Source organism: Balaenoptera borealis (genome assembly GCF_965194805.1).
Source record: "Balaenoptera borealis genome assembly, chromosome: 15".
Lineage (NCBI taxonomy): Eukaryota > Metazoa > Chordata > Mammalia > Artiodactyla > Balaenopteridae > Balaenoptera > Balaenoptera borealis.
The window spans coordinates 38,165,651-38,182,107 of record NC_138871.1 but is presented as its reverse complement, the minus strand read 5'-3'; the positions used below and the strand labels follow the sequence as shown (position 1 = coordinate 38,182,107).

The following is a 16,457-nucleotide window of genomic DNA, read 5'->3' as shown; positions in this document are numbered from 1 at the left end:
ATTAATTTGCAATGTAGTAACATGTTAAAAGGCAGTCTAGCCTTTAGCTAATAGAATTGTAAAAATGCCTTCTGATCGGTGAATATGTGCAATTAAACCATACGCTCATGGATTGATATCAATATTTGGCAGTACTTATCTATAAGGAAAGAAATTTGCAAAGTTGAAAATACATAAAATCTCATCATAGATCAGTATTCACAGTGAACATTTGCAACAGATTTTGTTGTTAAGGAAAACCACCTTTCAACCCTCATTAAGAGAAATGTTATCCCCCCACAAAAGAATTCCATTATTCACATCTGTAGAACTTTATTATGAAAACTGTACTCAATTAATAGATTTTTAATTTTATCAATAAAAATCTATGGAAATTTGTTTTCTCAAGTACCTAAATAATAACCTCAATTTTTCCTTTTGGGCCACAAGCCTATAATATTTGCTATTTGGTCCTTTATGGAAAAAGTTTGATGATTCCATATTTTAATAATAGATCAGAATTTAAATTTGCATATATATACTTTTGTAAAATCTTCTTAAGGAAATGATGTGACCAATCTTATGTCCAGGATTGGTGATGACAGCAATACTTATTTTTTCTTTAAGACTATCTTTTTTTTTTTTGGCTGCACTATGCAGCATGTGGAATCCCAGTTCCCCAACCAGGGATTGAACCCAGGCCCTTGGCAGTGAAAGCATGCAGTCCTAACCACTGGAACACCAGGGAATTCCTGACAGCAGTACTTACAACGATAAAAAATCGGAAGCAACGTAAATGTACATCAACTGAAAAAATCATATTGTTTTTCTTTTTTAATCCAAGAGTGGCATGATACTTTCATAACAGATCCTTATATTCAATGAAGAAATTAGCAGTAATTTAAAAATATATATACTCCCGTATTCAGTTTGCTAGTATTTTATTTAATACTTTTGCATTTATGTTTTTTTTCATTGAGGTATAGTTGCTGTACAGTATTATATAAGTGCATCTGTGTTCTTAAGAAATTCTATCACTTTACTTGCACTTGACTGCTAACAAGCCCTCAACTGGTATCAAGGTTATACTAGCCTTATAAATAAGCTAAGGCAGCTTTTTTTCCTATCTTCTTGTCTCTGGCAAAATTTGTATGTGATTCTTCACTGAAAATAAGCAAAAGATACACAATGCATTTAAGAAGAAATTACCACCCATTACTGAGTGACATAAATGAACACCTGATTAAAATACAGATATACACCTGCTTATGGCTGAAAAGACTATATATCATAAAGATATCAATTCTGACCCCAAATAATCCGTAAAATTCAGTGGAATTCCAATCAAAATCCCATCAAGATTTTTCATGGAACTTGACAAGCTTATCTTAAAATTCATATGTGAAAGTAAATGGTCAAGAATATCTAAGACTTATTCTAGTTAACATTAAGACTATATAATAGCACAAGTATATAGGCATATAAATCAATGAAAAAGAAAGTTACCCATAAAAAATATCAATTTTTTTGTGAGTTACTAATGTTAGTACTTTATGTTTAACAGTGATGTAAGTGTTGGCTATAAGATCTGTGGTCCACAAATTATTTCTGGAACATATTCTCTCTCTCTCATTCTTCCTTAATTCTGTGATTTCTACTCTTAATTTTTTAACTGTTATAGGGAATTTGGGGTCATTAATTTCAAGAAGGTAATAAGGCTTAACAGTTCTTGAGTTGATATTATATCTGTACCATGAAGGTTTTCATTTCTTAATCTTTCTGTGGACCGTCTCACTATTCATATATATGAATGTAGTTTTTAGTAAAATGCAGTAGAGAGTATATTTCTGTAACTCCATACCTCTCAGTTTGAGACAGTTCATGCATGAATCTTTACAGTGTGATAAAAGACATCTAGTATCTAGTATCTATATCACCCCCCCAATTGGCTATCCTCTAGATATATTTATTTTTTAACTTTTAGATAGTTTTAGTGTTGCAATTTAGTTTAAATGTTGGATATATACAGTTAAATATGTTCCTATACCCCTGGGAAATGGTCATATTCTAAATAAGTCAAGAAAGTAAAAGCCACTTGGCTTTATATTTCATTTTCATGTCTTTTACTTGATTAGGACAGCACACACAAGAATAGAGGACATGCAGTAAAGCTGGTTGAGACTAAGGGTAAGGTACTGTTAAATGATATTATATTAAATACACTGCAAGAGACCACTACTGGGAAAGTCATGCCCTTCTCATCTTGACTTTAAATTTAATTAAATACTTATTAATCAAAAATTAGTCCACAAATAATTATGGAGTGTTTACTACGTGCCAGATACAGAGGTAAATTTACTACAAAGTTTATAAAGCTTAAGCTTTTCTGCCTCTTATTTGTACATATCTTTCCCAGTACCTAATTTTGTACTTGAAATGTTAAATTATTTTTTTTAACTTTCTTTTTTAAATTGAAGTATAGTGGATTTACAATATTATAATATTTTCAGGTGTACAGCATAGTGATTCAGTATTTTTATAGATTATACTCCATTTAAAGTTATTATAAAATAATGTCTATATTTCCCTGTGCTGTATAATATATCCTTGTTGCTTATCTCTTTTATACATAGAAGTTTGTATCTCTTAATCCTATACCCCTATCTTGACCCTCCCACCCTTCTGTCTCCCCACTGGTAACCATTAGTTTGTTTTCTATATCTGTGAGTCTTATCCTGTTTTGTTATATATATTTGTTTGTTTTATTTTCTAGATTCCATATCTAAGTGATAATATACAGTATTTGTCTTTCTATGACTTATTTCACTAAGCGTAATATTCTCTAGGTCAATTAAATTATTTTCCTTCAGAAGTATAAGTTTCAAGCCCCGTAAAACATGTATCTACCCCCTGATGCCCATCCATCAAGGTTTTCACATACTAGTGAACTATGTTACCGTACCATGTTTAGATGTTTAGAATCATGTGTCTCGGAGGCACATGGCACAAGGAGACACTGTAAGTTGTACAGTCCTTTTTTGTTTCCTTGGTCTCTTTTTGGAGACTTATTGTATAAGATTAAAATGGCATGTAATGGGTCTAAAGAGATAACATAGATGACAATAGATTTGAAAAGTGTCATATTGATAAATCCCAACCTTTACTGCCACCCATTCAGGATTACCTAGTTAGTGAATGGTTTTATTATAAAAGTGTTACTAATGTGGAAGCAAGTTTTCAGAAAAATATTCAGAAGAATGAACTATTTAGTTTCTGTCATTCTCAGTGACAATTTTTAATTTACCGTTTGCCAAACTGACTTATATTAGTAACATCTTTTAGCACTATTAAGTGAAATTGGCTTCCACTGAACAAAAGATGACAAACACTGATAGTCTTTGGCTATAATCCACGTTTAAAAATTTACACATATCCTCTCTGTATCATCTAAGATCTGGAATAAAAGACTTGTTATTACTGGGAGCTCATTACCTTTCACAGGTGATATTGAATGTACTACTATAATGAATATGCAGATTTACAACAAAAAGCATTTAAAGCTAAGGAGTTCCCTGGTGGTCCAGTGGTTAGGACTCGATGCTTTCACTGCTGAGGGCCCGGAATCAGTCCCTGGTCGGGGAACTAAGATCCTGCAAACCATGCAGCACAACCAAAAAAAAAAAAAAAACTATTCAAAGCTAAAAAAAAATCCTGAGTAGATTTTCATCTTTAAATCATACTTTGGACTAGTCATTGACAGATAAGTTTAACTATTATAACATATTGATGTTGTTATAACCTTTTCTAATTTTTGTTATGCTTTTGGGGATTAATAGGTTTGTATGAGATAACAGAAGCACTTACAAAGACATGCAACAGCTTCTACACATTTAAGACTACCATGTTCTGGCCCTCCCTGCTATAATATTTTACTTAGTTCAAATCAGTTGATAATATAAAACTTAAATTCATTAAGTACAAGCTTTGCAGCTTTAAGCCTTGTCCAAACCTGCTTTCAGAACATTTAATTTCATGCTGCTTTATTTCAAGTAAAGATAAAGTAAAATGTTGATACACTTCTTTTTGTACTTATTTAAAATAACATTACTTTTCATAGGACAAATCTGGTTAATAAGAAATTTTAAGAATTAGGAATAAAATATTTCTGATAATGTGTTAATATTTTAGAAATGTCATATTTGTAGATTTGAGGGAAAAGTAACTTTGAAGATAAGGAAGTCTATAAAATAATTTATCTCATAGGTACATTTATATTAATATAAATTTTAGTAATCAGTTCTTAATGTCTACATAAATAACTACATAAATAATCTTTCTTATATAAGAACAATGAATAATTACTTTAAATGTGAAAATATATGCAAACAATTTAGATTTTGTTACCAAATGGAGAATTTACTTGGAATGACACTTATTTTCATGTTAGAATAAGTTTTAAAGTTTTTAACTCATAAATAAAACCTACTGCTTCTTTTTAGGAGTTATATTTTTGGCTTGTTTGAATTTTGTCCTTGGAGCTACTGGTTTATTTAAATTCATTTATTTTAGTGAATTCAATTTTTTCAGTTTATTCACGTTCACTAAGTTTTCATGTTTATTGCACTGTTGTATATATTATTATCATACTTTTCAAAAGTCTTCTGATCATTTTATATACTGCTATATAGAATGATCAGAGTTATTCCCAGGATATTATAACAAAATTAAGTTACTATATACAGAAAACCCTAAAGACTCACAAAACTACTGATAAATGAATTCAGCAAGGTAGCAGGATACAAGATTAACATACAGAAATCAGTAGAGTTTCTTTACACTAACAATGAAATATCAGAACGGAATGTAAATAAACAATCCCTTTTAAAATAGCATCCAAAAAAAAACAATTTAGGAATAAACCTCACCAAGGAGGTGGAAGACTTACTTATATGCTGAGAACTACAAAACATTAGTAAAGGAAATTGAAGATGATTTAAAGAAATGGAAAGATATGCCATGCTCTAAGATTGGAAGAATTAAAATTGTTAAAATGACTATTCTACCCAAAGCAATCTAAAGATTTAATGCGATCCCTATCAAATTACCCATGACATTTATCACAGAACTAGAACAAATAATCCTAAGATTTATATGGAAACATAAAAGACCCAGAATTGCCAAAGCAATCCTGAGGAAAAATAACCCTCCCAGACTTCAGACAATACTACAAAGCTACAGTAATCAAAACAGTGTGATACTGGCACAAAAACAGACATATGGATCAACGGAACAGAAAGAGAACCCAGAAATAGACCCACACACGTATGTTCAACTAATCCTCAAGAAAGGAGGCAAGAATATACAAATGGGAAGACACAGTCTCTTCAGCAAGTGGTTTTGGGAAAGTTGGACAGCTGTATGTAAATCAATGACGTTAGAACACACCCTCACACCATACACAAAAATAAACTCAAAGTGGCTTAAAGACTTAAATAAAAGACATGACACCATAAAACTCCTAGAAGAGAACATAGGCACAACATTCTATTACATAAATCATACCAATGTTTTCTTAGGTCAGTCTCCCAAGGCAATAGAAATAAAAGCAAAAATAAACACATGGGACCTAATCAAACTTATAAGCTTTTGCACAGCAAAGGAAACCATAAACAAAACAAAAAGACAACCTACAGACTGGGAGAAAATATTTGCAAATGATGCAACCGACAAGGGCTTAATTTCCAAAATATATAAACAGCTCATACAACTCAATAATGAAAAAGCAAACAACCCAATAAAAAATGGGCAGAAAACATAAATAGACATTTCTCTAAGGAAGACGTACAGATGGCCAACAGGCACATGAAAAGATGCTCATCATTGCTAATTATAAGAGAAATGCAAATCAAAACTGCAATGAGGTACCACCTCACACCAGTCAGAATGGCCATCATTAAAAAGTCTACAAATCATAAATGATGGAGAGGATGTGGAGAAAAGGGAACCCTCTTACACTGTTGGTAGGAATGTAAATTGGTACAGCCAATATGGAGAACAGTATGGAGGTTCCTTAAAAAACTAAAAATTGAGCTACCATATGATCCAGCAATCCCATTCCTGGGCATATACCCAGACAAAACTATAATTAGGAAATATACATGTGCCCCCTATGTTCACAGCAGCACTATTTACAATAGTCAAGATATGGACATAATCTAAATGTCCATCGATAGATGAATGGATAAAGAAGATGTGGTATGTGTATACGTATGTGTATGTGTATGTGTATATATATACACACACACAATGGAATATTACTCAGCCATGTAAAACAATGAAATAATGCCATTTGCAGCAACATGGATGGATCTGGAGATTATCAAACTAAGTGAAGTAAGTCAGAAAGAGAAAGACAAATACCATATGATATCACTTTATGTGGAATCTAAAATATGACACAAATGAACAAATCGATGAAACAGAAACAGACTTACAGACATAGAGAACAGACTTGTGGTTGCAAAGGGGTGGGGGGGAGGAAAGGATTAAGAGTCTGAGATTAGCAGATTCAAACTATTATATATAGGATGGATAAAGAACAAGGTCCTACTGTATAGCACAGGAAACTATATTCAATATCTTGTGATAAACCATAATGGAAAAGAATATGAATAAGAATATATATACAGGGGCTTCCCTGGTGGCGCAGTGGTTGAGAATCTGCCTGCCAATGCAGGGGACACGGGTTCGAGCCCTGGTCTGGGAAGATCCCACATGCCACGGAGCAACTAGGCCCGTGAGCCACAATTACTGAGCCTGCACGTCTGGAGCCTGTGCTCCGCAACAGGGGAGGCCGCGATAATGAGAGGCCCGCGCACCGCAGTGAAGAGTGGCCCCCACTTGCCGCAACTAGAGAAAGCCCTCGCACGGAAACGAAGACCCAACACAGCCATAAAAAAAAAAAACCTGACTCAGTAGAGTCTTTGTAAATTTAAAAAAAAAAAAAAAAAAAGAATATATATATATATGTATAACTGAATCACTTTGCTGTACAGCAGAAATTAACACAACATTGTAAATCAACTATGCTTCAATAAAGTTAAAAAAAAAAAATCAAGTTGCCAAACAATGTTTTAATATGCTACTAAAACACTAAAACAGAAGTTTTATTTAAAAACAGGGGTATAGATGAATATATATGCATCTTTAGTTTTATATATATATATATATATATATACACACACTATAAATGAAGGATAAAACCAAAAGTGATGACCTCACTTTTGGTGAGAAGGACTAAGAAAATGTGACCCTAACTAGGAGAAAAAATGGTCACTTGAAACAGACCCAAATGAACTAATGGTTTACAGGAAACACAGGAGACAGAGGAACATATTAATAAGCACTCCAAAGATATGAGGTCGGCACATGTCAAAATATGAGAAACTCTATAGGGCAAATGGCTCAGTTTATTCTACAGCACAACTGCAAAAAAAGTGGGGAAAAGAGAGGTAGCCGGAACTCAGATTAAAATAAACCACTGAGGGACTTCCCTGGTGGCACAGTGGTTAAGAATCCGCCTGCTAGTTCTGGGTACATGGGTTCAATCCCTGGTCCGGGAAGATCCCACATGCCACGGAGCAACTAAGCCCATGTGCCACAACTACTGAAGCCTGCGGGCCTAGAGTCCATGCTCCACAACAAGAGAAGCCACTGCAACAAGAAACCCGCGCACCACAACGAAGAGTAGCCCCAGCTCACCGCAACTAGAGAAAGCCCACGCGCAGCAACAAAGACCCAACACAGCCAAAAGATATAAATAAATAAATATAAAAAATTTGAAATAAATACAAAAAAGAAAAAAAAATAGACTTTAAACCACTGAGACACATCAATCAAATGAAATGTTGGACCTGGTTGATCCTGAGATACAACTACCTTTTAGATTTTTAAAAATAAATATTTCTGGAGATAACAGAGAAATCTGAACATGAACTGGATTATTTGATGATATTAAGAAACTAAGGGGAGGGACTTCCCTGGTGGTCCAGTGGTTAAGAATCCACCCTGCAATGCAGCGGATGCTGGTTCCATCCCTGGTTGGGGAACTAGGATCCCACATGCCGCGGGGCAACTAAGCCTGCTCGCCACAACTAGAGAGTCTGCATGCCGCAACTAGAGAGCTGACGCACTCTGGAGCTTGCACCCCACAACTACAGAGCCCACTCGCTCTGGAGCCCGTGAGCCACAACTACTGAGCCCACGTGCCACAACTAGAGAGAAGCCTGTGTACCATGACAAAAGAGCCCACGTGTTGCACTTAAGTCCTGATGCAGCCAATAAATAAAATAAGTAAGTAAGAAACTAAGAGGAATTTCTTTAGATTTGATAATAGTATTGCAATGACGTTACTTTAAAAAAAAACAAAACTCCTCTTTCAGAGATACATAATGAAGCGTTTAAAGTAAAATAATATGTTGCTTCAAAATAATCCAAAATGGGATGTAGGGTGGTTGGAGATATAAATGAAAACTGTTTGGTCATGTCTAGGTACTTGTTGAAGTTAGGTGATTGGTATATGGCAATTCATTATTTTATTCCCTCTGTTTTTTATCCATGATAAAAATAAATAAATTCAAAACAAAATTAATAGTATCATCCTCTTTAAAAACAAATTTCCTTTGCCATAATTATGTCCTTTTCAATCCTAATTTGTGTGTGTGTCTTCTTTTTCTATGCCTTGATGATATTTTTCTAAACTATTATCTTACAGGTCTTTTCTAGAAAATGGCTTTGATTTTATTGAGAAATTCTACTTTAAAAAATTTAATTTCTTCTTTTATCTTCATTAATTTCATTTCTCTACATTCTTTGGATTTATTTGTCTTTGTCCTCTTGAGATGAAAGCACAGGTCATTTATTTTCAATCTTTTAAAAAAAATAATGAATTTAAGGCTATGAAATGTCTTCTGAGTATTACTGCTTTGGCTGCAAGCCACAGACCTTGATATGTAATATTTTCATTGTCATTAAGTTATAAGTTTATAATTTCCACTTTGAGATCACCTTTAGCCAAAGAGTTAATAATAAGTATGTTGTTAAATGTGGGGGCACATAATGTTATTTTTTATCAGGGTGGTCTTTTTTTAAAAATTTATTTATTTTATTTATTTATTTTTGGCTGTGTTGGGTCTTCATTGCTGTGCACGGGCCTTCTCTAGTTGTGGTGAACGGGGGCTACTCTTTGTTGTGGTGCACAGGCTTCTCATAGCAGTGGCTTCTCTTGTTGTGGAGCATGGGCTCTAGGCACGTGGGCTCAGTAGTTGTGACTTGTGGGCTCTAGAGTGCAGGCCCAGTAGTTGTGGCGCACGGGCTTAGTTGCTCTGTGGCATGTGGGATCTTCCCGAACCAGGCCTCCAACCCGTATTCCCTGCATTGGCAGGTGGATTCTTAACCACTGCACCACCAGGGAAGTCCTGGGGTGATCTTTTTGTAGTTAATTTTCACTTTTACTGCACAGAAGTCACTGAATATGATTTCTGTGGTAGAAATATTTGGAATATGTTGATATTTCCTTGGTGGCTTAGATATGATCATTATTTAAAATGAGTGTTATTTTATTAATAACATGCATTCTGTTTATTAAACATATCTTCATTAGGTCAGGTTTTCTAATTGTTATTAAAATCCTTAATATCCTTACTGTTTTTTTCCTTCTCAGTGTATGGTTTTCAGAGAAGGGTGTGTTAACGTCCTGCACTTTGTGGATTTTTCAACTTTTCTTGAAGGTTTTTTTTTTTTTAAGAATATATTTTGGAGCTCTGTAGTTAAATGAATAGTGCTATCTCTACTTGATGGATTACTTCTATAATTATCAACTATATTATTATAAAGGATCTCTCTGTATTAGTTATCAATTGCTGCACAACAAATTACCCCCAAAGTTAGTAGCTTAAAACAATAAACATCAATTATATCATAATTTCTGAGGGTCAGGAATCCAAGAAGACTTAACTGGGCAATTCAGACTCAGGGTCTCTCATGAGGTTGCAGAAAAGATGTTGGCCAGAGGGGCAGTCATCTGAAAGTTTGTATATGAAGGCCCTGCTTCTAGATGGCTCATTCACATGGCTGGCAAATGCAGTTCCTTACCGGCCATTCATAAGACGCATCTGTATCTCACTGCATAGGCCTCTCCATAGGGCTGCTTGAATGTCCTCATGACATGGCAGCTAGCTTCCCCCAGAGCAAGTTATCAGAGAGAAAGGGGCAAAAAGGAAGCCACAACACATTTTATTACCTAGTTTCAGAAGTCATACTTCATAGCTGAAGTGAGTTACCAGGTCCAGATCACATCAAGGGGATGAGAGGATAAGGCACCACCTTTCGAAAAGAGGAGTATCAAAGAATTTGAGCACATGCTTTAAAAGTATCTCACCTTCTTTTTCCCTTTTAATACTTCTGTCTTCAGATATTTTCTTCTGACAGTTGGTTTTGGAAGCATTTATTTATATATATTTTTATATATTTATATATATTTTATTTATATATATTTTTATTTTTTATATTTATATATATTTTATTTATATATATTTTTGAACCATGTTATTTTGGGTTTGGAGTGTTTTATATATGCAACACATACCTGGATATTTAAAAATCCAATTTTGTGGTCTCTGATTTTCAGTAGGTGAACTTATTAATTCATTGACATTATAATTACTGATGCTTAGATATTCTTGCCAGCTTATTTTTTACTTTCTATTTGCCATACCCTTATTTATTTCCTTTTGATTATTTCCTATTTGTTCTGCAGTAATTTATCAAGTCTTCTATTTTGTGTTTTTCTTATTTACTGATTCTAAAGTTACGCCATTTGTATTGGTCTATTAGGGCTGCCATAAGAAAATACCAAAGGCTGGGCACATGAAACAAGAGAAATACTATTTTCTCACAGTTCAGGAGGCTGGAAGTTCAAGAGGAAGCTGCTGACAGGTTTGGTTTCTCCTGAGGCCTCTCTCATTGGCTTGCAGGTGACCACCTTCTTGCTGGATTTGCCGCTGTGCACATGCATCCCTGTTGTCTCTTCCTCTTCTTATAAATACACCAGTCATATTAGATTAGGGCTCCAGCTCCATGACCTCACTTAACCTTAACTATATCTTTAAAGGCCTCACTTCCAAATACGGTCACATTAGGGGTTACAGCTTCAACATATTGATTTGGAAAGAGAGGGGGACACAATTCAGTTCATAAAATCACCCTTCCTATTTTTCTGGTGAATATTCTTAAATTCTTAACATACATCAGCTTATTTTTCTAATAGTACCTGGGGTTTATCAGTATTTACTTGCTTTGACTTCTCCACTCACCCACCTTGCTACAACCTGATTATTCACCCTTGCTTTCCCAGGAACATTTTTGTGATTCCTAGTATCCCCTTTCCCAGGGCATGGAGAACTTTTGGTGCTTCTTTCAACTTTGGGAGCCATCTTATCTGGACATTTAGGTTTCTGCTTTCTTTTTTCAATCTTATTTTGTGTGTTTTACAGTTTTCAGTGGATTCCTCACAGCTTCCGGTCTCTTATGTATTCTTGATTTGAATTCCAGTTATAAATTTTAAACACACACACACACACACACATACACACACGTATGTTCCATCATTTATAGAGATGTGGCACAGGAGGGAGAAGTTGATGTATACACTCAATCCAGTGTCTTAAAACAGAAGAGGTACATTTCATTTATAGATTAATTCTTCAGAGCAGAGACTTCTGACTGGGAAAATTTGAACTTGGAAATCCAAGATAGGTTTGAGTCAATAGAGGTCAGAAAATTCTATATTCATAATATTGTATATAATTACAATTATAATGTATATAGTAAATGTCAATTCTTGCTTCAGAAGTTTACAGGTATAAAACTCTTCTAAATAAAAACAGGGCCAAAGAAGCTATTTTATGTCAACTTGATCACCAAGTAAGTGCCTAGGAGTGGCAGATGTAAGCCATGCTATAGAAATCATGCCAACGGAAGACAAACTACCCAATAGTATCATGCCAAGGGAAGGCACAGATGGCTGGAGAGCAGCAGCTATAGGTCTTTTTATAGCATTATCAAATAGCACACACTTGACATTCCAACTGGTCCTGTGCCAATGGTCAAGGTAATTAGGGATGTCAACATGAGAAAGTTCAGAAGGCACAGTCATCCTCATGCCATCCACATGGGGACAGAGAAGCAATCTTGGGTAGTAACTGACTGTCTTTTATGCCACAGTAATAATTAGGTTGGAGAGGTCACTTGAATTTTGAAAAGCAGAATAAGGTCCCAAAGACACAGAATTAAAAGTATTTCTGTGACCAACAGAAATAGACTTCAAAACCACACAGCTTCTACTTAGAGAAACAATAGTCTAGAGCTGTGACAATAGTGAAAATTTTAAATATTCTCAGTGTTTAGAAAAGTTTCAAGTACAGTACAAAGATCTTTTTTTTCTGACTCATTGGAGAGTAAGTTGCCAACACACTCTTGAATACATTAGTGTTTATTTCCTATAAATTTGGATATTCTCCTACATAACCACAATCAAATCATGAAATTAACATTGATAACATTACTCCCACTTAATCACTGAAATTTCACCAATTGTTCCAGTAACAATTCACAGCACACAGCACACAGATCCGTTTCTTGATAGATTTAGTTGGTATGTCTCTTTAGTCTCCTTATTTAGTATAAAATAGTTCTTCAGTCTTTTCACTGATGTGAACTTGGAATTTTTGAAGAGTATAGGCTAGTTATTAGAATGTCCCTTAATTTGGGTTCAATTGGTATTTCCTCATGATTAGATCCAGATTTTGCACTTTTTTTTGCAGGAAAGCCACAGAAGGGCTGTTGTGTTCTTATAACAATATATAAGGTAGCAAATTATTTTTATTTGCTCCATTTTGATCATTTGATTAACATGGTGTGTACCAGCCTTCTCCACTGTAAAGTAACTCTTTTTCCTTTTGTAAATAATACATATTTTGTGGGGAAATATTTTGAGACTATGTAAATAATATCCTGTATCTCATGAAACTTTCTCTCACAGTTACAGCATTCATTAATGACTGTTGCCTTATTCAACTATTACTATGATGTTTGCCAAATTGTGATTTTTTCATTTTATCATTCCTTTTATATTTATTAAATGGCTTTATTTCTTTATTTATGTACTTACTCGTATCAGTATGGACTCAGGGTGCCTCATTTTATATAATGGATTACAGGCATACTCTGGAGATATTGTGGGTTCAGTTCCAGACCACTGCAATAAAGTGAATATTACAATAAAGCAAGTCACAAGAATGTTTTGGTTTCCTACTGCATATAAAATTTATGTTTACACCATACTGTAGTCTATTGAGTGTGCAGTAGCATTATGTCTTAAAAAACACTGTACATACCTTAATTTTAAAATGCTTTATTGCTAAAAAAAAAAAAAAAAAATGCTAACCACCATCTGAGTCTTCAGTGAGTTGTGGTAGTAACATCAAAGATTACTGTTCACATATCACCATAACAAATATAATAATAATGAAAAAGTTTGAAACATTGCAAGAATTACCAAAATGTGACACAAAGCCATGAAATGAGCAAATGCTGTTGGAAAAATGGTGTGATAGACTTGCCTGAGGTAGGGTTGCAATAAACTTTTATTTAATTTGTAAAAAATGCAGTATCTGTAAAGCACAATAAAGTGGAAGTGCAATATAATGAGGTATGCCTGTATAATCATCCCATACATTTTGATATGTTCGTTAAAATTCAATTAAAAATATTTCCGAGTTTCTCTTGTGATTTATTTGATCCATGAGACTTTCAGAGAAGCGCTGTTTAATATGCAAATAGTTGGGAACTGTAGACATATGAATGTTATTGACTTGTAATTTAATTCCTTTGGTGTCATATTTCAGTCTACTAAAGTGTATTGTGCTTTATTTTATGGACCAGCAGATAGTCTATGTTTAGTGAATATTCCACATACATTTGAAAAGAACGTGCATTCTAAAGTTGTTGGATGTGGATTCAAAAACTGTCAGGGTTAAGTTGGTTAAAAGGTTCACTAATCTTCATCGATTTTTTTTTTTTTAATACTTGTTCTGTGAATTACTACATTTGTCTATTTCTCTTTTTTGCTGTCAGCTTTTGCTTCATATATTTGAAACTCAGTTATTTTGTACATAAACATTTAGAATTATGTCTTTCTGCTGAACTTTCATTATCACAAGTGTCCTTCTTTGTCTCTGGTAATACTTCCTTTGTCCTGAAGTCTAATTTGTCTGATACCTTACTGTTTGCATGGTACATCTTTTTAATTTCAGTTTATTGTGTCATAATAACTGAAGTGTTTCTCTTAATACACAGAATATAATTAGGTCTGGCTTTTTATCCAGTTCCACAATCTTGGACTAAAAAAAAAATTCAATCTCTGCTTTTTAATTGTAGTGTGCAGTTAATTTTAATTTAATGTAATTATAAATGTTTGGGTTTAAGTATACCATCTTGCTTATTTGTTTTCTATTTGTTCTCCTGTACTGCCCTCTTTTGGGTTGAGTATTTTTTATGTATTTTTAAATTTCCTCTATTGACTTTTTAAAGTTGCACATCTATTTAAATTTTTAAGAAAATCCTCTCGGCACTACAATATGCAATCTTAATCTATCACAGTCTACTTAGAATTAATATTATACCACTTCAGGTAAAAGGTACGAACGTTACAGCAGTATAATTTCATTTACCCCAACCCCCGTGATGTTAGTGTCATTCATTTCATATCTACATATGTTATAAACACCACAATGTATTGTTGGTATTTTTCCTCTAAACAGTTATCTTTTAAAGAAGTTTTGGCATGAGGAAAAAATACTTTTATTATTAATCCACGTTTACCATTTCCAAAGCTCTTTATTCTTTTATGTATATCCACATTTGGCATCATATTTGTTCTGCCTGAAGAATATCCTTTAATTTTTCTTACAGTGCAGGTCTGTTTGTGCTGAGTTGTCTCAGCTTTCATTTATTCAAAAGTGTCTTTATTTCTCATTTTATGGTAATTTTCACTAGATATAAAATTGTGTGTTGAGAGTTTTGATTTTTTCAGTACATTAAATATGTTGTTCCATTATCTTTTGGCATCATTGCTTCTGATGAGAAGTCAGTGATAGTTCCTATTAGTTGCTGATCCTTTTATGTAATTTTTTTTTCTGGGTATTTTAAAGATTTTTCTCTTCATCATTGGTTTCAATAGTCTGGATATGCTGTGCCAAGATGTTGTGTGCCTGGGTAAAGCTTTCTTCTATCTGGAGTTCACTGAGCTTCTTGGATCTATAGACTGATGTTTTCCACCAATTACATGTATTTTAGAGCACTTGACTTTGTCTCACATGTTAGTGAGTCATTGTTCATTTTTTGCAATTTTTTTCTTTCTTTTATTCAAATTGGATGATCTCTATTGAACTATCCTCAAAGTCACTAATACTTTATTATAGTGTCTATTATTTTTCTAAGTAGAATTTTTGATTTCAGATTTCATATTTTTCATTTCTAGAATTCTTCCCCCCATGGTTTTTAATAGTTTCTATGTCTCTGCTAAGAATCCCTATATGTTCAGTCATTATGTTCTTCTTTTCTTTTAAAATCCTTGAACATACTTATAATAGCTGCTCCAAAGTGCTTGTCTGCTCATTTCAACATCTGGGTCATCTCAGGGTCTGTTACTATTAGCTTCTTTTTCTCTTCATAATACATCACATTTCCCTGCTTCTTCACACACCTAGTAATGTGCGACATTGTTTATGCTTGACATTGTGGATGTGACATTTCAGGGAGTTTGGATTATATTGTCTTTCTTTAAAGGATACTGAGTTTTGTACTAGCAAGGCATTAAATTTGTGGTAGATTCTTTTGATCCTGTCAAGTTGGTTTTATGATATTTAAAGGCAGATTTACTTCAGTTTTGTAAATAGTCTTAGTATGTGGTCCTTATTCTTAAAGCATGGCATTTCTGAGGTTTCATATAAATGCTCAGTGAGGTTGCTTCACTTTGGCTGAACCAGAATTAAAGCATGTCTCTGCACTCTGCAGCCTTTCCATTCGCTCTCAGTGTCACAGCAGAGGCTCTTTGATAGGCTTTGTCTACTTGCAGCCTACTCTCCCATCAAGGACCCAAAGGGAGCCACCATGAAGACTTCTGGGTCCCCACTCATCACACAGATTCTCCCTTTCTGGTATCTTGCCCCACAAATTCTAGACCCCTCATCATCCCTGAATTCTGAACTCTTATCTCTGGCTCTTCAGCTGAGTGACATCACTGGTCTCTGCTCTGGAACTTGTATACAGGCCTCATCTGTGTATTCTCCATTTTTTGAGGAATCATGGTCCTGCTGTCCTTATTGTCCACTGCCTAAATACAGTTGTCTCATATATTT

At 34.1% G+C, this 16,457-nt stretch overlaps 1 protein-coding gene across 23 annotated transcripts in view; it reads right to left on the bottom strand.

Annotated features, from left to right (window-relative positions):
- The window catches only part of WDPCP (WD repeat containing planar cell polarity effector), a 418,073-nt gene that overhangs the window by 161,244 nt on the left and 240,372 nt on the right, over window positions 1-16,457 (bottom strand). For 17 of the 23 annotated variants that reach the window (XM_082358112.1, XM_082358113.1, XM_082358114.1 and 14 more), the window contains exon 14: window positions 13,208-13,294. The exons of 5 other annotated variants lie outside the window; for them this stretch is intronic. In XM_082358112.1, the coding sequence (XP_082214238.1) occupies window positions 13,208-13,294 (87 nt within the window). Of the gene's footprint in view, window positions 1-8,698; window positions 10,363-13,207; window positions 13,295-16,457 lie in introns of those variants that run through there. One more of the 23 variants, XM_082358107.1, reaches the window with a different exon arrangement.